Below are 24327 nucleotides of genomic sequence, written 5' to 3'. Positions count from 1 at the left end.
AACTTACCATAGACTTGACCGGTGGGGATGAACCTCGCAGTCGTCCATTGTCCACACCATCCATGTCAATCTGCAGAGAATTCAATCACATTTGGGTTTATAATTCTGGCCTTTATGATTTCTTAAAATCATAATCAACCTGTTTCTGACCTTGTAATTGTGCGCGCTGAGGTATTTGAAATGACCGAAGACTATATGCGAGAGGCAAATAATGATGGTGATGATCAGAACCACAAAAGTAAACATGGATGTCGGAGCACCAAATCCTGTCAGATTGAAAAAAAGACAAGCAAGATTGAAAAATCATATTACAGATACGCCAAAAATCTGCCTGTACTTTTTGCTACTTTTAGCACTGCTGTATTTTTAGAAACATACTGTAACTGCATCTTGAATAGGGCTGCACAGTATTGGAAAAAACTTTAATATTATTACATATTCACCAGGTGACTTGAACATCTATTTTTAAAAAGCATTCATCATTTTTGAAAAGGAATAATTGTTTTAGATTGATTGGAATGATATGTAGAGCACTGCATCTGCATAAAATATAATTAATTACATTCGATAAATGCAACTGAGGCAAAGATACAGGTCACACTTTACAATGGGGTTTTATTAGTTAATGTATTTACTAACTAATTATAAACGATACTCGTACAGCATTTATTACAAGTGAACACGAACTAACAATGAACAACTTTATTTAAACAAACAATGTAATAAATGTATTGTTCATTGTGTATATGTTAGTGAATACACTACCTGACAAAAGTCTTGTCACCTATCCAAGTTTTAGGAACAACAAACAATAACTTGACTTCTAGTTGATCATTTGGTCTCAGAAGAGGGTTATATTAAAGGCAAAGGCCTCTAGATGACGCTTATTTGGTCAAAATTAAATATGATCCAGCCTTGATGTTTAATGATTTAATTAGGACAGTAAGGTCTGTCTTTGCTTAGACAAAAGTCTTGTCACTTAACCGAAATAGTGTCCAGTATAGAATATAAAGTCATGCTGCAGTGCAAACAGAATGAATATTGTGTCTGACTCCATCATGAGCTTGGAGGACTGCATCCATACATCTCTGCAATGACTCAAATCACTGATTAATAAAGTCATCTGGAATGGCAAAGAAAGCGTTCCTGCAGGACTCCCAGAGCTCATCAAGATTCTTTGGATTCATCTTCAATGATTCCTCCTTCATCTTACCCCAGACATGCTCAATAACGTTCATGTCTGGTGACTGGGCTGACTAATCCTGGAGCAACTTCTTTGCTTTCAGGAGCTTTGATGAAGAGGCTGAAGTATGAGAAGGAGCGCTATCCTGCTAAAGAAATTGCCCTCTCCTGTGGTTTGTAATGTAATGGGCAGCACAAATGTCTTGATACTTCAGGCTGTTGATGTTGCCATCCAGTGTGCACATCTCTCGCACGCCCTCATACTGAATGTAACCCCAAACCATGATTTTTCCTTCACTAAACTTGACTGATTTCTGTGAGAATCTTGGGTCCATGTGTGTTCTAGTAGGTCTTCTGCAGTATTTGCGATGATTGGGATGCAGCTCAATAGAAAAATCCACCTTCTTTTCCAAATGATCAACTAGAAGTCAAGTTATTTGTTGATCCTACAACTCGGGTCGATGACAAGACTTTTGTCAGGTAGTGTAGTGTCTGACCAACTGTAATCAAGACTCAACCCTGCAGAGCTTGCAATGTTGATTGATGCTAAAACTTTGTTGTGCAGCCCTTATCCAGAGCATGTCTACAATCAGGCAGAACACAGAGACCGTTCTTACCTTGACGGACAGTAGAGAAGAAGAGCAACCAGAAGATGCAGAGTATAGGTGCTGCCACCACCTGGTTGACAGCTCCAGAGTGGATTTTCTTATCCAGTTTGGAGGGCAAGTAGGCATAATACATATTATACCGGTCTACCAGATGCTTCAGAAGCATGTACATCAATCCTGCGGGTAAAAATATACAATTATTTATTTTTTTCATTCATGTAATGAAGACTAAAACTCGCATGATTCCACACCTAGTCATGCCGTCATCAAAATACACCTTTGTTTGTTGTGAATATGCACCCTCTAGTGGCCAAAACACATACTAGTTTGTTAGTTAGTTTATTTATATAGCACATTTTTTACAACACAACGTTGCCCAAAGTGCTGAACACAATCAATACTAAACAAAGTAACACCTACATCACATACATAACAATACTGAGCCTTTAAATAATACCTCAGTGTAGGTTAATTAATTATTTACTCACCAAATGGTACAATAATTGGACAGGTGATGCTGTAGGTCATGACCACAGTGAAGACATTCATCATCCAAGCATAAGCAGCTCCAAACTGGAACTCATAAGCTTGATGCTGTAACAAAATGCATTTAATAGAAGCAGAATGAGAAATTCAGAAACAAAGGAGTGAATACAGTACATACATTTAAATGAGATAAACTCTAAACTACACAGACCTTCTTTACATTGCGCCTTTCTGCAGCAGAGCGCGCCAGACACAGCCGGATCATGTACATGAGGAAATAAGGAATGCGTAACAGGTCCATGGCGTTACCAATGAAGGCAGACGCAATAACATAGTTCACAAAGAAAGCTCCATTATCTGGCAGGAAGACACACCTAACAGCCAGGAAAAAGATCATTAAAACAGAGATGAGGGGAATTTTTATTTTTATTGAAGTTTTTATTGCAAAGCTACAATTCACAACATCAGTAGACATTTGTCACTTTTCTAGCTTTTCCAGTTTAACTTCCCAAATCAGGGGATGAAAGGGGACGATTTTAATGCTGCAATTCCTGATGTGGACTTACCTGAATCGGATTGTTGCCTCATCAAGGAATTTCTTATCAAAAAGCCAGCGGAAGAAAAGATCCAAACTGCATTTGGGGAAGAAATCATGTTGAGTGTTTAATACAATTTAGAACCAGTTCAACAAAACTAACACAGCCTCCAAAATAACAAAAATAAATAAATAAACATTTTATTTTTTCCAATACCCATGTAGTGATAAAATACAGTATTTGCATTTGAAAGTGTTTTTGTAATATACACAGATTTAAACTAGCATTTAACAACGACTCTTATCAGGTTGTTTATTCAGGAAAATAACATTTTTATACTCCTTTAAGCATAAAATTATGTTATTATTATGATGCAAATGATTACTGTAAAACAGGAAGGTAATAATTAACACATATCTAATTAACATCTCTCATTCAAGAGGGAAAAATTCACTCAGTTACCACTTAGCATTTCTGATGGCAAATGTAAAGAAACACCTATACTAACTTCTTTTTTTTCAAATACCCATGAGCATATGATATGCTTTTTAGTAACAAAATACAGTATCTGCATATGAAAATGTTTTTGTAATATACGCAGATTTAAACTTAGCATATAACAAAGACTCTTATCAGGTTGCTTATTCAGGAAAATTAACGTTTTACACTCCTTTTAGCATAGATAGTTTTCTATGTACACCAGTGGTTATTAATTACCTGCTCAATCCAAGAGATGGCAATAGCAGAACCATGAAGATGAGGAAGGTGTAGCACTTGTGCATGGTTGTTCTGTTCTCTCCAGATCTGAAAGGCAAAGGTCCAACACATTTTCAGCTTTTAGCACCCTTATGCGTGTGCTAGGCAGAAAATAGTTTAGTATAGAGCTGCACGATATTGGAAAAATCTGATATAGAGATATTTTAATAAACATTGTGATATGTTTACAGTTTCACAAGATGGTTTGAATAGCACTATTTGACAGTTTTCGGGGAAGTATTGACAGTATTGAGGAACATACATTTAATAATCACAACGTAAAAAAGCTTTTCTTACTTTACTTTGTCTTGTTTCTAGTGCAAATATTTGAGTAAAAATATTGTTTCCACCTACAAAAGTAATATCAATATATATATATATATATATATATATATATATATATATATATATATATATATATATATAGGTTTATATATAGGGTAAGCAAAATAATGGGGTAAGCAAAATAATCTAGTATGCTTTTGAAATGTAGATATTTGGACCAGAAACAAGACAAAAATTAGAAGAAAACCACTCACTGGCCACTTTATTAGGTACACCTTATTAGTACTGGGTTGGACCCCATTGTTCCTTTAGAACTGCATTAATCCTTCGTGGCGTAGACTCAACAAGGTACTGGAAATATTCCTCAGAGATTTTGGTCCATATTGACTTGATATCATCACACAGTTGCTGCGTATATGTTGGCTGCACATCCATGATGCACACCACATCCCAAAGGTGCTCCATTGGATTGTGATCTCGTGACTGTGGAGGTCATGTGAGTACAGTTATCTTATTGTCATGTTCAAGAAACCAGTCTGAGATGATTCACGCTTTATGACATGGTGCGTTATTCTGCTGGAAGTAACAGCAACAATACTCAGGTAGGCTGTGGCGTTGACATGATGCTCATTTGGTGCTAATGGGCCCAAAGTGTGCCAAGAAAATATCCCCCACACCATTACACCACCAGCCTGAACCAATTATACAAGGCAGGATGGATCCATGCTTTCATGTTGTTAATGCCAAATTCTGACCCTACCATCCAAATATCGCAGCAGAAATCGAGACTCATCAGACCAGGCAATGTTTTTCCAATCTTCTATTGTATGATTTTGGTGAGTTTGTGTGAATTGTAGCCTCAGTTTCCTGTTCATAGCTGACAGGAGTGGCACCCGTTTTGATCTTCTGCTGCTGTAGCCCATCCGCCTCAAGGTTGGACGTGTTGTGGGTTCAAAGATGCTTTTCTGCAGACCTCGGTTGTAACAAGTGGTTAGAGGTACTGTTGTCTTTCGATCAGCTGGAACCAGTCTGGCCATTCTCCTCTGACCTCTGGCATCAACAAGGCATTTGTGCCCACAGAACTGCCGCTCACTTGATATTTTCTCTTTTTCAGACCATTCTCTGTAAACCCTAGAGATTGTGCATGATAATCCCACAAGATCAGCAGTTTCTGAGCCAGTCTGCCACCAACATCCATGCCACATTCAAAGTCACTTAAATTACCTTTCTTCTCCATTTTGATGCTCGCTTTGAACTGCAGCAGATCGTCTTGACCATGTTTACATGCCTAAATGCATTGAGTTGCTCCCATGTGACCACCATCACATGTGACAAATTTTCATTAACAAGCAGTGGGACAGGTGTACCTAATAAAGTGGCCGGTGAGTGTATATAAATGTATAAATACTTAAATACTGTACAATTAATTTCTGTTACACCTCAAAACATCATAATTTTTTTGTGCTCAAATGTTTGAAACGAATGAAATGCTGAGTCACAGAACTTAAAAGCAATCTATTGTGCAGCCCTAGTTTAGTTGCTATAAATGGAGACCATCTCCGGGTCAATTAGGTTAACTGATATACAGGGATTGGGATTGTACCGTGTCCAGTGGGCCTCAAAAAAGGCGGAGTAGTAGACGATGGTAGGGAGGAGGGCCGAAAAGCACCACAACAGCAGGGTAGGGAAGAACTGAGTGACGATGGGGTTCTGGAGGAACAGACACAGGGAAACGGAGGGAGGTTTGAGATGACTGACAGAATCATGACTCAAGAGCATTGTGTTTATTAGAGCCATGGCGACTGGCGAACAATTATTTGAGAAATCAATTCTGCAACGATGCTGAGATTTTCAAAGTGCATCCCTATTTTGTATTTTTAATGGATTCTGACATTAGTTTTTAACAGCAGACGGCGCTGTAGGCTAGTTTTCAACAGCAGACGGCGCTCAAGGCTAGTTTTTAACAGCAGACGGTGCTCTAGGCTAGTTTTCAACAGCAGATGGTGCTCTAGGCTAGTTCAGCGCTCTAGGCTAGTTTTCAACAGCAGACGGCGCTCTAGGTTAGTTTTTAACAGCAGCAACGCTCTAGGCTAGTTTTTAACAGCAGACGGCGCTCTAGGCTAGTTCAGCGCTCTAGGCTAGTTTTCAACAGCAGATGGCGCTCTAGGCTAGTACGGCGCTCTAGGCTAGTTTTCAACAGCAGATGGCGCTCTAGGCTAGTTCGACGCTCTAGGCTAGTTTTAACAGCAGACGGTGCTCTAGGCTAGCTTTTAACAGCAGACGGCGCTCTAGGCTAGTTTTCAACAGCAGACGGCGCTCTAGGCTGGCTAGTTTTCAACAGCAGACGGCGCTCTAGGTTAGTTTTTAACAGCAGCAACGCTGTAGGCTAGTTTTTAACAGCAGACGGCGCTCTAGGCTAGTTTTTAACAGCAGACGACGCTCTAAGCTAGTTTTCAACAGCAGACGGCACTCTAGGCTAGTTTTCAACAGCAGACGGCGCTCTAGGCTAGTTTTCAACAGCAGACGGCGCTCTAGGCTAGTTTTCAACAGCAGACGGCGCTCTAGGCTAGTTTTTAATAGCAGATGGCACTCTAGGTTAGTTTTTAACAGCAGACGGCGCTCTAGGCTAGTTTTTAAACAGCAGATGTCACTCTAGGCTAGTTTTAATAACAGACAGCACTCTAGGCTAGTTTTTGACCATGCATTCAAATGCTACGAGAAGGAGTCATGTAAAATGTTATATGTATATATTTTGTATTGGATGCTTGCAGAGCATGACTGTTTGTAAAGCATACAGCACCATCTGCTGTTAAAAACTGAGCACAGAATTGATTCAAAAGTGAATAGTGATGGATTTTGAGAATCTTAGAGTTAATTCAAAATCAATTTCTCAAACAGTTTTTCACTACCGCGTGAGTTTTCATTACAACCTGGACAAACAGACTCCTTACATTCAGGTATTCCACAGGTTTAGTGACGTTGAACTTGTCCATCGTGGAGATGATGATAGCAGGGGTGGTGAGGAAGAAGAGGAGGAGGAAGAGAAAGCAGTTGATGACAAAGCAGCGGACCCACCAGTTCAGGCCACTAATGGACAAATGCTCCCTGTGGAGAACAAGGTATAAGTTACAATTACCACAATGAATGATACAACTGTTATAAGCATATCCAACCATAAGGTAAGACAGAGAGTACAATCAAATTTATTTATGGTCATTTCAGCATGTGGTGGCTTTAAGTTGGCAAGCTCAATACAGAAAAAATATTACGGTAACATTTTAGTTTAAGTCACTCTTCACTACTGGCTTATTACCTGCCTTTTATTAATATACTAACTGTAAATTAGTAGCTATAATGAATGATCTTGTTTTACATCCCTAATCTTAGCCAATACCTAAACCCAACTGCGACCTTACTGACAATTAATTAGCAGTTTATTGAGCTATATGTTTTGTTAATGGTTTGTTAATAGCATGAATTGTGACTTAAAATAAAGTGTTACCTATATATTACTTAATAATAATAATAATGACAACTTTATACATTAATAAAGGCACTTTTTGTTGTTGTGAAGAATTGTAAACTATACCATATTAGCCAGTAATATCATAAAAGTACATCCTAACTTCACCTGCAAAACTAGAATATACAAAGCAATTTATACTATATAACATATCTCGGCTCTGTGATTATTTACTGTACACTGTTTGACCTAATATCCATATAATTGGACAGATCTATCTATTTAAGGGATAGTTCACCCAAAACTGAAAATTGTCATCATTTTCTCATCCTTCATTTGTCACAAACCTGTTTTAGTTTCTTTTTACTGTTGAACTGTTGAAAGAAGTTATTTTAAAAGATGTTGGAAACTGTTTCCTATTGTTAACTATTTCCTTTGACAGGAAAAGCCGCTATATCCCGAGAACCAATCAGAAGGCATGAATCGAATCACGTTTTCAATGTACAGCGTGCTGATATGCCAGCTTAATGAGGAGACTGTTTTATTCCGCTTTCGATTTCGGTTTTAAAAGAGAGTTTGATGAACTGGATGAACCTGTCCGGCTGTCAGTGAATGGCAAATGAAAATGTCCCTTACCTCAAAACTCTGTGAATTATAAGAAAAAGAAAACACACTGTACAGTCGAAAGTGTAGCATGCATTCATAACGTTTTTTGCGCAGTGACGCTACTTTGAATGAGTAGAATTTGCCATACATTAAACTGCAACTGCATTTCATTAAAGACAGAGTTAAGATGCCGTTCTTTTATCCCACATGGATGAAATGAGGATAAACAAGAGACCAAGACCTTGGTGGGGATGGATGGATGCATGAATGAATGAATGACAGCTTTTCAAATTGTCTGAGAGGCATCCCCTTTTTGCCCAGTAGGCCTACCTTGTGTTTTATTTGCTAATTTAAGCTATTTTTAAAAGATGAATTTAATGTATGAAACTGTACATTTATATTAGCCTTCTTTATAATACCCATCCGTCTGATAAGCTTTTTATATTAATGGACAATGCACAGATATTGATGTTTCATCATGTTTTACACTACATTATTTAGTAATTGTAAGTTTAGCTTACAATGTTTGCAATGTTTACATTGCTGTACTTACATTAAATCTAAATCTTAAATATCAGAAATGACAAGAGATTGTTCAGATTGAATTACTTAACAGATTTCATACATTCATTTTCCTTCTGCTTTTTCCCTGGTTTATCACAGCGGAATGAACCACCACTTGACGCATTTATATATTTTTAATTGTAGGTAGTTTGTGTAATGTGTTTTATGCTTGGTAAAATAATTTCTAATTGCATCTTTAGGGATTTTTAACTAAATAAACTGTCTTGTGCCAATAGGTGGATTTAGAGGTTTTTGCAAAAAAGAACAAGTGGATTTAGCATTTTTTGGCGCAAAAGAAAATTTACATTGTTAAAAACCAAAGAATTATCTAAAGTGAGATTTTTGAAAAACGTGTATTTTATTTACTATATAATAATCTTATCATTACATATAAAATTAAACTTTTAAACCTAATTAGAAGAGCCTGATAGAAAATGCTCAATTACAAGAAAAGAGGTCTGATGGATTTAAAGGGTTTTGCATCTGAACTCTTCAAATACTCGTCAAAATACCTTCTTTTGTGTTCAACAGAAAAAAGAACCACTTTTTAATTTTGGGGTGAACTTTCTCTTTAAGTACTATATATGTCCAACTTTTTTTTTTTTACAAAGTGTACACTAAGATAAAATGATTGATTGATTTCAAATTGACGTGCATAAAAAATCTGGTGTAGATGTCCAATTATGGTCTTTTATATCTAAGTGGACAGTTCCACAACAATATGGATTCTGGTTTATGCACAAAGTCAAGCACTATAATCATAAGGATCATTACTTGATGAGGTTTAGGAAAGGGATGTTACCAGTAAACATTTTGTGGATCTGGAGCATATGAGACCGTCCAGTTGTATGTGTGGAGTTGGCTGCTGAACGGGGAGGACTTTGGCTGTCGTCGACAGTGACAACCGTGACATTGACATGCGTTAAAATCTTTCAGGATGCTGGGAAGAGAAAAAAACAGAGATATTAATATTATTTTCCCTTTCAATAATAAATCCCAATGGAGACAGAATTGTATCAGAAGGTAACGATTTTAACATTCATTTGAGTTTTACTTCAGAGAATATAATGGCAAAACCTGATCATTTTCTCTTCTTTTATTTTAAATATCTTTACTGCATTTTAACTTTACACTTACATAGTACAGAAGTAAAACAGCAACAAACCAACAAATCAAACAAAAAAACTTCTCAGTATTTTAAATCAATATTTATGACCTATCTTCTTATTCATCAATCAACTCCACCACATTTTAGGAACAAACTGAAAGGTCAATTTCAGTACTTTTTGATTAGTGGTGTAACACACAGACACCAGAACATTACATAGACTTACAGGGCTGCCATGGCTTCATTCTGGAAGGTAACGAAGGCCATTCCCAGAGGTTTAGTGTTGACTTTTTCTCGTTCTTTTCTGTATTCTTCCTTCAGTTTGGCCTCAAGCTTAGTGTAGTAGTTCACAGCCTCTTCCTGCAGTGTGGATTAAAATGACCAAAGTCAGACATCACTACTTAAAGGTACAATGAAATTACAATAAAACTTTTTAGATGTTAGAATCAGTATTGTTCCTTTGTTTGCGATTTTACGATCGCTGAATCCAACGCAAAAATCAACAAAAAATTGCAAATTTTTGTGACCTTGCAAAATTCTTACTTGAAACGCAAAATAATTTCAAAAAATTTAAATAATCTCATAAAACATCAAATTCTAAACCATGCAATCAAATTATATTGAAATCAGTTTGCAATTAATAGTTTTACATGACTTAGATGTTTCGTACGCAGAATTGAGCGAATGTCATGGCATAAATTGGGTGTTTTTTGCGTTTGACGTGTTTAAGGCTGCAAATAAAAGTGGGAGCAAACATCTAACAAATGGAGCAATGAAACAGACAGAAAACAGCAAGCAGCTTACAATGATGGAGAATGGTTCAATGATGACGGCAGCTGGAAGTGACCAAATTGAAGGAAATTATATATATTTTTTCAATCCCAAAACTTCCACAAGTTTCTGGAAATCAACACCAAAAAGTCTGTAGTTTTTAATTGCAAAAATCACAAAAAAAATCGTGGTCTGCCACAGTATAAGCTAGTGCACACCAAAACAATGACAAAACACACATTTAGGAGACATGAAATTGATATAAAGATGCAAAGCTTGCAGTTTGTCACGTCCGCCTAAATCAGGGGTTCCCAAACTCAGTCCTGGAAGGCTGGTGTCCTACAGATTTTAGCTCCAACTTGCCTCAACACACCTGCACGGATGTTTCTAGCCTAGTAAGAGCTTGATTAGCTGCCCCAGGTGTGTCTGATTGGGGTTGGAACTAAACTTTGCAGGACACCCGGCTCCCCAGGACAGAGTCTGGGCTCTCTTTGCCTAAATGGATCAATGGTGTTATTCACGTAACCTCATACTTTGGTTTCTCATCAAATCTTGACCAATCAAACGCTCTCTAATGTCTGACATCCCCCGCCCCCTTCAAGACACAAGTTTACATTTGATGTGCTTAAACTCAACCACTCCCACTGGCAGAGCGCTGATTAAACCAAACACTATTGGTTGTTTTTTTTCTTAAAAGGGGAGGAGCTACACTATATACCACTCACTCTTTATATTAGATTATGCCAAACATCAAATAAAAATGCACATTTCAAAGCACTCATGGCACCCTTAAATACATGTTGTCAAAAAGTCTTCAATAGAAGTGTCAAGGCTGGACATGAGACAGATGCTTTTGCTTTTCTATCAGCTCAAAACTCTCTAGTGATGTTTTTTCTTTGACCTTTGGCATTTTTGCTCACAGAACTGCCACTCATTGAAAGCGCTCTCTTTTTCTGACCATTCTCTGTAAACCCTAGAGATGTTTGTGCGTGGATCAGCAGTTTCTGAAATTCCCAACCAGCCCGTCTGGCACCGACAACCATGCCATATTCAGCCACTTAAATCAGTCCCTCCAGGATTGTGCAGGGACATTTCTTTGTATATTTGCTGCCTAAAATGACTCTCAAAATGTAATATTTATTTAAAGTCTTGTGATTTTTTCAAAATTTCAAAATCTCAAACCACTGAACTCACAATATTCTGGAGGGTTTTCTCCATTTCGATGCTTGATTTTATCTGGATATTGTCCTGACAAGCTGCTGCCTTATGATTGGCTGATGAGGTAATTACGTTAATGAGTAGTTGAACAGATGTAACGGTCCCATTTAATTCAGCTACATCCCAATGCTTTAAGTGAACAATTAAGCATATCATACAAGTTAGATTAGGGCAGCATTGTGGCTGAGTGGTTAGCACTGTCGACTCATAGCAAGAAGGTTGCTGGTTCGAGTCCCAGGTTGGGATTTCTGTGTGGAGTTTGCTTGTTCTTCACATGTTGGCATGGGTTTCTTCCAGGTGCTCCGGGTTCCCCCACAGTCCAAACATATGGGCTATAGGGGGAATTGAATAAACTAAACTGGACATAGTGTATGAGTGTGTGTTGGAATAGTTGGCGGTTCATTCCACTGTGGCGACCCCTGATAAATCAGCGACTAAGCTGAGGGAAAATGAATGAATAAATAAGCTAATGTAATGCCATGTCAGGAATGAAGGCTTTTTTTATGGCAAAAGAATGAATTAGAAACAAAAACAATTTTAAAAACAACAATATCGCTTTAAGTTTTTAAAAAAAAACTTCTGCAGTCATTCAAAGTGAGACAGTTTAATAAAAAAAATGTTGTACAAATTTTAAACAGTTAAGTAAAAGTCATCTAACTATTTATTTTTTACATGCCTGCAACAGCATGTTTTCCCCAGCAGTCATTTACAGTCATCGTCCAGCAGGTGGGGATGTGTGCTACAAAAAAACAGCTCTCTGACAAACCGGAAGTCTGCTAATCTAGAGCTGCTGAATAAAACAGCACTGCTGTTGAACACATCTCTACATCATCCTGTCCAATATGATTAAATGTAATGAAACAGAGATATAGGCAAAATGCACTAAAGGGGATGTTTGTGTCTAATCGGGAAAAAAAATGTATTAATTATCATGCATTCATGATTTAAAGTCATAGTACAGCCAAAAACCCAAAATGAAAATTCTGCCATCATTTATTACCTTTAACTTGTTTAAAGCAATTTCTTTTGTTCTGTCTGAACACCAAAGAAGATATTTTGAAGTATGTTGGGAACCTGTAACCATTAACTTCAAAGTATTTGTTTTTATTATGGATATCAGTGGTTACAGATTTCATTCTTAAATACTCAAACTGGTTTGGGACAAGTCAAGGATGAGTAAATGATGGCAGTATTGGATTTTTTAGGTAAACTATTACTTTAAATATGTATGTTAAGTGAAATATGTCATCATTACGCAAATTGAAAGGTCCTGCATTGTTTATTACCCTTGATTTGTTTAATACCAATTCTGTTGAACACCAAAGAAGATATTTTGAAGTATGTTGGGAACCTGTAACCATAGACTCCCAAAGTATTTGTTTTTACTATATTGATATCGGTGGTTACAGGTTTACAATATTCTTCTAAATACTCAATCATGTTTGGAACAAGTCAAGGACGAGTAAACAATGGCAGAATTTAGATTACTGGGTGAACTATCTCTTTAAATTTGAATGTTAAATAAAATGCATCATCATTACCCAACATGAAACTTCTGCTATTATTTATTAACCTTGACTTGTTTAAAACCATATTTCTTTTGGTTCACCAAAGAAGATATTTTAAGGTATGTTGGAAACCTGTAACCATTCATTCATTCATTCATTTTCTTGTTGGCTTAGTCACTTATTAATCCGGGGTCGCCACAGCAAAATGAACCACCAACTTATCCAGCGAATGGTTTTGCAGTGGATGCCCTTTCAGCCGCAACCCATCACTGGGAAACATCCACACACACATTTACACACACACTCATACACTATGGACAATTTAGCCTACCCAATTCACCTGTACTGCATGTCCTTGGACTGTGGGGGAAACCGGAGCACCTGGAGGAAACCCACACGAAGGCAGGGAGAACATGCAAACTCCACACAGAAACGCCAACTGAGCCGAGGTTCGACCCAGCGACCTTCTTGCTGTGAGGCCACAGCACTTCCTACTGCGCCACTGCCATTGAACCATTGACTTCCAAAGTATTTGTTATATCAGTGGTAACATGTTTACAACATTTTTCAAAATACTAAATTGGTTTGGAACAAGTCAAGTATGAGTAAACGATGGCAGAACTTTCATTTTTGGGTGAACTATCACTTTAAATATGCATATTACAGTTAAAGTCACAATTATTAGCCCCCTAAATTATTAGAGCCCCTGTTTAATTAAAAATTAAAAACTGCCTTTATTTTAGTCAAAATAAAACAAATAAGACTTTCTCCAGAATAAAAAATATGATTAGATATACTGTGAAAATATCCTTGCTCTGTTAAACATAATTTGGGAAATATATATATATAAAAAAAAAAATTCAAAGGGGAGCTAATAATTCTGACTTCAACTGTAAGTGAAATGCGTCATCATTAATGTTTTTGTAAGTGATCTAGATAACTGCTACTGTCCTAAACTCTTTGAGTGGAGACTTGAGAGGTTTTAATGCCCACGACATATGATAGTCCCATGAGCATCAGTGATTCTGACCTGCTCGCAGCCCTTGATGATGCAGCAGCAGAGGTGGCCGCAGGGTTTGGGGTTAATCATAGTCGGGATGTGCTCCCTGGACATCAGATCGGTGTAAAACTTCTTACTGCGTTCAGCCTTTTTCCTGAATAAAAGTAGCAGAAGGACAACACTGAATTGATCACAACTTACAACTTCAATTATTAAAAAACATTACAAGAAATGTCTATGAATATGGTACAAAATAGACCTAGTTTGAGATTTTCAAGCCCTATTTTTATATTTGCATATTCAGTTTGACCTCATTTGTAGCGATGTATGAATATACAAGTATGCAAATAAAGAATAGATTACAAGGTTGCAAATATTAGCTGCTACAGTACATGCAATAAATTTGGTAACAGATAATGCACAACCAAATAAAGACATTCACTTATTTTTTGTATAATATAACTAATACTTTTATTAATAAAGAACATTGCTTTTTATTTTAAGTAGGGCTGAAACTTAATCTAATTATTTGATTATAAAAAAAGTCAATTAAATGTATAGTAATCGATGCTTCGTTATAATAAAGTAACACAGCACTTCTTGTCTGTATAACATTTATTTAATTTGCGCATTATATTTATTTAAATAGTTTTTATTTTATCCTGTAAGTATATTATGAGTTATATATATTTACTGTGTGTCTGTGATTGGCTTTTATTGACTTTATTGCTTTGTTGTTTTGTTATTTTGGTCACAAGATCTTCAAAGAAAATGGAAGAAGCGTATCTGATTGATCAATTGATTACAGCGCTAGAATAATTGATTATTTAAATGATCGATAGCTGCAGTCCTAATTTTAAGGTACAATTCTTGCTATTAATAAACCATTAACTAATACTTTTATCCAAATAAACTACTAATTAGCTACTTTTAATAGTTAGTAAGGTAGTTGGGTTTAGGTATTGGGTAGGATTAGGGATGTAGAATGAGATCATACTTTATAAGTACTAATAAACAGTTAATATCTTAATAATAAGCAGGTGATAAGCCATTAGTTAATAGTAAGAATTGGTACTGTGTCAATAAACTTCTACTAAAAAGTAGAGCTGTACAATATACTGTTTCAGCATTGATTTTGCAATGTGTGTGTTCGCAATAGTCACATTGCAGGATATGCAATGATAAGTTGGGATTATTTTTAATCAACATCACCAAATTATATCCATAACAGTGAAAATTTATCATTGCATGTTTTTTAAAGACATTTCAAGAGCACCCGGGCACAAAAAGTACCACATTTGTAAATTTAATGAAGAATAAATTGCCTGAAATAATCATAAAAATAGGACTACTCTATATTTGACATTTAATTATTTAATTTCTGTACCTGAATACTTATTTAAACTGTTTATTATTATTTTTGCTCACTATTTGTTTATTATTTTTTATACATTAGTCACACCCTTATAAAATCACCCCAGTCGATCTAAATGAATGGTTTCTTTCCAAACAGAGCTATTTAAGCCATCTGGTAAAATTGTATTCATATCGCAATATATATCGCAAAAAAACAAATATTGCAATGTCAGATTTCTCTAATATCGTGCAGCTCTACTAAGAAGTGCAGCCCTACCACTTTTTTTTGATGTTGTTCAAGCGTGTGCAAGCTCCTTTAGTGCAAGACTAACTCACTCCCGGTGTTACAGAGAAAGATATAGGAATTCATTTTTACCAACAGTGAGCAGATTGTAGAACCAAAAGTTATACTAGATAAATTATGCTGAATTGTAATAGTATTATATATGGACAAGTGGCTACTCACTGTTTAAAACTAAGGTTTGTAGTATGTAATTTAATTATTGTTATATATATATATATATATATATACACACACACACACACACACACACACACACACACACACACACACACAAATACATACATATATATACATACATACAGACATACATACATATATATATATATATATATATATATATATATATATATATATATATATATATATATATATATATATATATATATATATATATATATATATATATATATATACATACATATATACATATGATTTGAATCCAACACGGAAGAAAGTAGTTCCTCATACAAAAGGGTTTTTGAGACTCTCTATGTTTGATTTTGTTTTTATATACAAAATTATGTCGTCAAACAGTTGTATAAACAGAATATCACATTCATAGCAGTGCGATATGGCTGTTTATCGGCACTGGTGGGGGCACTAAGGCACTCAGCCACGTATATATATATATATATATATATATATATATATATATATATATATATATATATATATATATATATATATATATATATATATATATATATAAACTTATTTTATTCTACAATTTTTTTTCCAGGACTTTAGAGTAAATTTCTATGACTTTTCCAAAACTTTGTGGGGTTTTTAGGTTTTCCAAAACTTTTCCAGGCCTGGAAAATGCCATGTCAAAATACCATAACTTTAGGTTTTTAAATGACCGTAGGAACCCTGTATCTATTTTTAGTAATGTAGAGCTCTGCTGTGACTTTTGAATTTCCCTTTGGGATTAATAAAGTCAAACAAATAAACAAACAAACAAGTTCTAAAAAGTGTACCTTTCAGACTCCAAAGACATTAGTTTGGCGACATTGTAACAAATGCGAGCATCCAGAACCACACAGTTTTCATATGCTTTCCTGAATAACAACACAAACGAGAAAAAAGGTTAGACAGAGTTAAAGGCATAACACTCCCATGAGAGGAGAAGGAAGAAGTCCTACTACTAATTCCCACTTTCTTCTTTATCCTGGCACTGGAACACAGTGTTGATAGTCTTGCAGGAGCCAGACTTCAGCATTGTCTGGCGCACACTATAGTTTATGTCGACCAGAAATGACTCACTTAGACGGGAAGAGACTGACCAGCATGTAAAATGACCGGCCACTGTTGTTTTATTTTATGTGATGCATAGGGGCGAGTAAATCTAATCAATAGTAGAAAACTAATGCAACAATCTGATAAGCTTTTCAAATAATGACACAGCAGTCTTAACACTGATGAACACTGATGACATTACAGGAAAATATTTACAGTGTGAAATCACAAGTTCCATCTGAATTATAGTAATAGGTCTAAGGAAGCCTACAAGGTTGATCAAACTCTGTGGCAAACATACTTTGAGACTGCTTTGATATTTTATCTACACATCCTGCCTCCTATCTGTCTTTCACAATCATGTCTGGTGGTTACTTGGACCGTAAATTGTGTTTTCTCCTATAAATCTTTGACGTGGAGTTTTGAAAAAGACATGCATTGTCCTCACACATTCTTTTGGAGTAAATTAGATTAGATAAACCGAGTGGATGGACACAACCGGTATTTGTGGCCACATGACCACTTTATACCAATAAAAAAAGAGTTAAAGCTGTCTATTGTCCTACATGGGCCACATCTCAAGACTAAGCCTAGTCATTTCAGAGTGCTTGAATTCACCAAGGAGATACAGGTACCATATATCGCATTGATTCATTAAGTTAAAGTGTTCTCTGGGCGGCTCAGTGGTTATCACTTTCGCCTCACAGGAAGAAGGTCGCTAATTCAAGTCCTGGCTGGGTCCGTTGGCATTTCTGTGTGGAGTTTGCATGTTCTCCCTGTGTTCGTGTGGGTTTCCTGCGGGTGCTCCAATTTCACCCACAGTCCAAAGTCATGCGCTTTAGGTGAATTGGGTGAACTTAAATTGTCTGTAGTGTATGAGTGTGTGTATGGATGTTTCCCAATGCTGGGTTGTGGCTGGAAGGGCATCCGCTGCGTAAAAACATATGCTGGAATAGTTGCCAGTTCATTCCGCTGTGGGGAAATCTCAAATAGAGACTAAGCCGAAGGTCCTTATTGACCATATTTGGAATGGTTGTAGATATCAATAAGATGAATATGGCACTGATTACATTTGATCTGTATATCCTGCATTTTGCGTTCTGACGAGCTCGATGGCTGTGGGAGTCGTCGCTTAGTAATGCATAGAAAACAAATAGGTATGGCTGGCTTTGATTTTGCTGCGCCTCCTGTTTTCAAAATAAGAGTCCCACATACATGTTTAATATAAATTTCGATAAACATAAAAATAAGAGAGGAAAATTATCTTTGTTATAATCTTGAAATGCAGGCTGGGGCATGCATAATGATGATCCCGTGTGCTACATATCAGTCTGTGTTTCAGCTGCTCATCAGGTCTGGCTAAGGTAGAACGTGACGTAAAGTACATGCAATTCTTAAGGGCATGCTACTGAATAGCCTTGAGAGCAACGCAATAGTGCTCTGATTAGCCTGTTTTTCACCTGTGTTTTACACCCACAGAAATTACATGAGAACTTGGAAACAATGGCATTTGAGGCTCACAATATGGCCATTTCCATTTACTGAACTTTTATAATACGATTATGCCTACACTATTAAAAATGCTTGTTTGCACTCAATTGATGTGGTGGTGCAACATGAAGGAGTTAAAGTAACTTTTTAGTTTTTACAAATTCTATTAAGCAATTTGAACAAACAGCAAAAAAATTTTTGACTTTAGGTATACCAAAAAGGTGGTACACCTTTAAAGGGGTAGTTCAAATTAAAAATGGTCATTTACTTGACTTAATAGTTGTCACAATCACCAGCGATCTAACCTATACAGATTGCTGGAGAACACACACGCACGCACGCACGCAAACACACACACAATAAACTACGACTACCAGCATGCTTTTCACTTAACCCTCCTGCCACAGCTGACAGTTATTTAAACACACGCACATCTGCGGTTCATTCCCAATAATTACAGCACCATATAGAGTTGAAGTCAGATTTATTAGCCCCCCTGAATTATTAGACTGCTTTTTTATTTTTAACGGAGTTTAACGGAGAGCAGATTTTTTAACACATTTTAAAACATAGTAGTTTTAATAACTCATTTCTAATAACTAATTTATTAATCTTTGCCATGATGACAGTAAATAATATTTTACTAGATATTCTTCAAGACACTTCTATACAGCTTAAAGTGACAATTAAAGGCTTAACTAGGTTAATTAGGTTAACTAGGCAGGTTAGGGTAATTAGGCAAGTTATTGTACAATGGTGGTTTGTTCTGTAGACTATCGAAAAAAAAAAGCTTAAAGGGGCTAATAATCTTGACCTTAAAATGGTTTTTAAAAAATTAAAACTGCTTTTATTCTAGCCAAAATAAAACAAATAAAACAAGAAAAAAATATTATCAGACATACTGTAAAATTTCCTTGCTCTGTTAAACATAATTTGGGAAATATTGAAAAAAGAAAAAGAAATTTCAAGGGGGGTTAATAATTCTGACTTCAACTGTATACATAAGTTTGTGTTCCGCTTTCGTTGTCTGTTGTTTTTTGTTGCTCTCATGATGCCCGTGTGTATCTTGGTCTGTATTACCTTGTTTTGTTATAGTCTTTCATTTAAATGTGTGCTAAATGCTGCATTTGGATCCACACTTTATTTAACTCATCTGCATTACACAACGGTGCATAACAGAACAACAGACCACTTTGGATCCAGCAGCATTTATTGTTCATTTTGTGTGGAGCATTGAAAATGGACCGCAGCTGTGAGTGTGTGTCCAAATGACCATCAGCGGAGGCAGGAGAGATTGGTGCAAAGCATCCTGGTGGTGGTAGTTTATATGGTGTGTGTAGTTCTCCAGCAATCTGTGTAGTTTAGATAACTGGTGATTGTGACAATGGCTTTCAAATCCTGCATGACTTAGAAATATTAAGATTCAACAAATCTTTCAAACCACACAAACTCCTTTGAGTTAGAACTGTATGGACATTTTTCTAAACATCTTCTTTTATGTTAAAAAAACAAAACACTGGAGCATAAATTACAAAGACTTTTTAGCAGGGACTTACTCAAAATGCTGCTTTATTTCGCTTTCTTCTGCATATTTTGCAATCCCGCTAATGAATAAAGTGCGTTTCACCTGTGAATTAAAGACAATGTGAAGACATCAGAGTAAAGTTAATTAGCATTTGCAGTATCATTTGAACTGTAGCATCGATTGATGCTCTATGCTAATGGTCCAATAACAAAATGATTTTATATAAGCAACTATGGACTGTAGTCCGAATAAACATAACATCTGACATACAGTCTGTTCAAGAGTATTAAAAATCAACTAAAATACAAACCTTAGCTTGTTAAATGATTTGTCTGTGTACATATTTTTTTTTGAAAAATCAGTCATTAAATATAATACAACTATTTCATTTTTTAATCTGTACACTACCTGACAAAAGTCTTGTTGCCTAACCAAGTTTTAGGAACAACAAATAATAACTCGACTTCTAGTTGATCATTTGGTATCAGAAGTGGGTTATATGAAAAGTAGGGATGTCCCGATCCGATATTGATATCGGAAATAGGTCCGATATCAGTCCAAAAGACTATATCGGACTGCGTTCAAAATCTCCGCTATAAGCAGTCCGATTCGCTCTAAACTCTGTTACATCTATTCTATTCAGCAGCAAAGCCCACGTGATCAGAACACTGCTTGCTAGCAAAGTCCCTTTAAGATGTAACAGTCTTCACACTAAGTTATGGTGTATTACGTTAGAAATCTATTGTGACGGTAACGCATGCTGACGCTATCAACAACAGCACATGTCTTCAGGTTTATTTACTTCACGTCAAGTGATCTTTAAGTTATATTGTTTTGTATATGCTGCTAAGCAACGCAAGGCACCAAATGGCGACAAACGGCACATCGTGCGAGCCTCATTTAAAACGTTACAATTCGGTCATGGCATATCGTGGTTCATCCAGTGTGATACCCAATTCAACACCAGCGCTTCCCACACAGAAGACTTTAACTCAGCGGCCCGGTTCTGTGTGCGTGAGAATACTCCGCCACAGACTCGCATGTTCTGCTGCTTCAGACTTCAGAGACGTACATCTGACTTTGGTAGTCGCTTTGAGATGAGCGCAAGGACACGCGAAGAAAAGCCTTTTACTAAATAGACTGACCCAGCTCATTATTTAGGGTGACAATACATCCTCTTTTTCCTGGACCTGTCCACTATTTGAGACTTAAAAATGCATTCAGCCAGGGTTTCTAAATCGCCTAACAAGTCCCGGATTCTGCTTTCGTTTTCTATAGCTGTCATGTAAAAGGTGTCAAATGCTAAACATCTTTGTTGTTTTAAAAGCAAAGGCCTCTAGATGACGCTTATTTACCAAAATAAAATATGATTATGCCTTGATTTTTAATTATTTAATTAGGACAGTGAGGTCTGATTTTTCTTAGACAAAAGTCTTGTCACTGAACAGAAATAATGTCCAGTATAGAATATAAAGTCCTGCTGCAGTGGAGACAGAATGAATATTGTGTCTGACTCCATCATGAGCTTGGAGGACTGCATCCATACATCTCTGCAATGACTCAAATCACTGATTAATAAAGTCATCTGGAATGCCAAAGAAAGCGTTCCTGCAGGACTCCCAGAGTTCATCAAGATTCTTTGCATTCATCTTCAATGACTCCTCCTTCATCTTACCCCAGACATGCTCAATAATGTTCATTTCTGGTGACTGGACAGGCCAATCCTGGAGCACCTTGACCTTCTTTGCTTTCAGGAAGTTTGATGTGGAGGCTGAAGTATGAGAAGGAGTGCTATCCTGCTGGAGAATTGTCCCTCTCCTGTGGTTTGTAATGTAATGGGCAGCACAAATGTCTTGATACCTCAGGCTGTTGATGTTGCCATCCACTCTGCAGATCTCTCGTACACCCCCATACTGAATGTAACCCCAAACCATGATTTTTCCTTTACCAAACTTGACTGATTTCAATGAGAATCTTGGCTCTATGTGAGATCCAGCAGGTCTTCTGCAGTATTTGTGAGGATTTGGATGCAGTTAAACGGATGATTCATCTGAAAAATCCACCTTCTGCCAGTTTTACAAATGATCTACTAGAAGTAAAGCTAATTTGTGTTGCTCTCAAAACTGGGGTCGACGGCAAGATTTTTGTCAGGTAGTGTAGACTTCATTCATTTTAAGCAAAAAAAGGTTTAGCTAGAAATAACAATCCTGGCTGTAGACCGAAATCTGAATTAAACCAAAAAGATTTGGTGGTTTCTGCTCACCAAGTCGTCCTCTTTGTAGTGCATCTTTGATGTGTGTCTCCTCATGCTGTACACAGTCAGTAACAGATAAAAGAAGGCAAATATAGTGTGCAGCCATAGCAGGTGGTTACTGAAAGAGAGCAAAAAAAAAAAACAAGCCAAAAGATGATTCATTCACCAACAGTCACTTAAGAGTCAAATCAGTGCCTCATAAGCAGGGCCAGACAGAATCTCCAGACATTTTTTGCTGTTTTTGTGCAGAATGTTATGCTAATTTATGTGGAATGATTTTGAGAGTATAAAAGCTAAACATTTAAGACATAAAACAAATAAATAATCACTTTTTAATAAAGGATTACAATGCAAATCTAATTAATACCAAGTCTCTCATAGAATATATCCACTAAAGGACAGAATATATTAATTAACAAACTGTATCGTACATAAATCATTTAAATATATGCCTATTTTTCAGTAATATTGCTGAAATGAATTAATATTTACATACACACATTTGCATAAGTAAATAAACAGACTCAATGATAGGCTAAAAAAAATTTGTTTATCATCTAAATTTCAGTCAAATCGACAAAAGAAAACTACATTAAAGCTGATTAACTCATTGAAATAAGTTAAAGTAGCATAAAAACATTTGTTGTCTTGACTTTATTTCATAGATTTTTTATTTACAGTGTACCACCCCTGAGCAGGGCTTGAATCAGTGACTACTTCATGTGATCATGAGCGCTTTATCAAGGACACTAGCATTCTATACAGTTTGTCACTAGACTGAGATGATTACAGTAGAGTGAAGTTTACCTCCATATTAGTTACTAGCTGACCTCTGTTATTGTAGCACACTATGATCAGCAGAGCCGCCAAAGTTAATTCTAATCACCTAAACATTGCACACGCTTACCCAGATTTTAAGTTGACTACTGTAGTTCGCCCAAAACTGTAGGCATTATTATCTGCAGGAAGAGAAAGCAAGAAGTTGTGTCATAGCAAGTCTTTAGTAACGTGAAGGAAAGTAAACTTAATGCTGCATTTAGACATGTAATCCTACGTGACTCACTCTCAAAGTTTCCTGTCTCCACTAATTGGTCTCCTGAGAAGTTGACAGGCAGGACGATGCCCACAGAGAGCACGCCCACCACCACCAGCAGACCAATTATGTGCCGCTGGAACGAGAGGTAGTGCACCGCGTCTTCACCACACTTCTCCCTGATCTCGTCATCTCTGGGAGAAAAAGAGAGATGTGTGTCAAAATTTGCATTCATTTATTAAAAATGTAAGGCAAGGCGAGTTTATTTATAGAGCACACTTCTTACACAATAGTCTCAAACAAGAATAAACTGAACAAATATAAGAAAATAAAAACAACAAAGAATAAAAACGATTAAAAACAGATTAAAATGTGCTCAAGTTAAATTGTATTGATCATAAAAGTAAGAAAAATAAAGATGTATATTTTATTCAACAAGCACAATATTTAGTTCACAATGTTAAAAAATAACAGTATATGAATTAAGCAATATTTGAAAAAACATTTCAAATTAGCAGATGTTTAAATTCAGTGACTTATATCAGATGTGCATTACAACAGTGGAATAATATAGCAGATGCTTTTAGTCAGTTACATATTACATCTACATAACAACAAATACTAATAATATAATATACTCTCTGGCCACTTTGTAAGGTACAACACAGCTTACTAGTACCAAGTTGGACCCAATTTTGGCCTCAGAACTGCCTTAATCCATTGTAGCACAGATTCAACAAGGTACTGGAAATATTTCTGAGATTTTGGTCCATATTGACTTGATAGCATCACACAGTTGCTGCAGATATGTTGGCTGCACATGCATGACACGAATCTTCCATTCTACCACATACCAAAGGTGCTCTTTTGGATTGTGATCTAGTGACTGTGGAGGCCATTTGAGTACAGTGAACTCATTGTCATGTTCAAGAAAACAGTCTGAGATGATTTGTGCTTTATGACATGGATCATTATCCTGCTGGAAGTAGCCATCAGAAGATGGGTACACTGTGCTCATATAGGGATAAACATGGTCA

General features: G+C 36.3%; 1 protein-coding gene across 10 annotated transcripts in view; it reads right to left on the bottom strand.

Annotated features, from left to right (window-relative positions):
- tmem63ba (transmembrane protein 63Ba) overlaps positions 1-24327 on the bottom strand; it is an 80928-nt gene that overhangs the window by 4758 nt on the left and 51843 nt on the right. For 6 of the 10 annotated variants that reach the window (XR_012388939.1, XR_012388940.1, XM_005157065.6 and 3 more), the window contains 17 exons: positions 23321-23484; positions 23165-23216; positions 22267-22375; positions 20035-20105; positions 16729-16809; positions 14122-14245; positions 9821-9954; positions 9289-9426; positions 6805-6958; positions 5457-5563; positions 3530-3616; positions 2843-2908; positions 2488-2650; positions 2279-2384; positions 1800-1967; positions 151-266; positions 8-70 (listed from right to left, as the gene is read on the bottom strand). Coding sequence is in view for 5 of the 10 variants with exons in the window: in XM_005157065.6 (XP_005157122.1) it covers positions 8-70; positions 151-266; positions 1800-1967; positions 2279-2384; positions 2488-2650; positions 2843-2908; positions 3530-3616; positions 5457-5563; positions 6805-6958; positions 9289-9426; positions 9821-9954; positions 14122-14245; positions 16729-16809; positions 20035-20105; positions 22267-22375; positions 23165-23216; positions 23321-23484 (1903 nt within the window). In the remaining 5 variants the exon portion in view is untranslated. Of the gene's footprint in view, positions 1-7; positions 71-150; positions 267-1799; positions 1968-2278; positions 2385-2487; positions 2651-2842; positions 2909-3529; positions 3617-5456; positions 5564-6804; positions 6959-9288; positions 9427-9820; positions 9955-14121; positions 14246-16728; positions 16810-20034; positions 20106-22266; positions 22376-23164; positions 23217-23320; positions 23485-24327 lie in introns of those variants that run through there. The other 4 variants (XR_012388941.1, XR_012388942.1, XR_012388943.1 and 1 more) reach the window with 2 other exon arrangements.

Source organism: Danio rerio, chromosome 13 (assembly GCF_049306965.1).
Source record: "Danio rerio strain Tuebingen ecotype United States chromosome 13, GRCz12tu, whole genome shotgun sequence".
In the NCBI taxonomy this organism is placed as follows: Eukaryota; Metazoa; Chordata; class Actinopteri; order Cypriniformes; family Danionidae; genus Danio; species Danio rerio.
The sequence above is the reverse complement of the archived record's forward strand: the minus strand, read 5'-3'. Positions and strand labels throughout refer to the sequence as shown.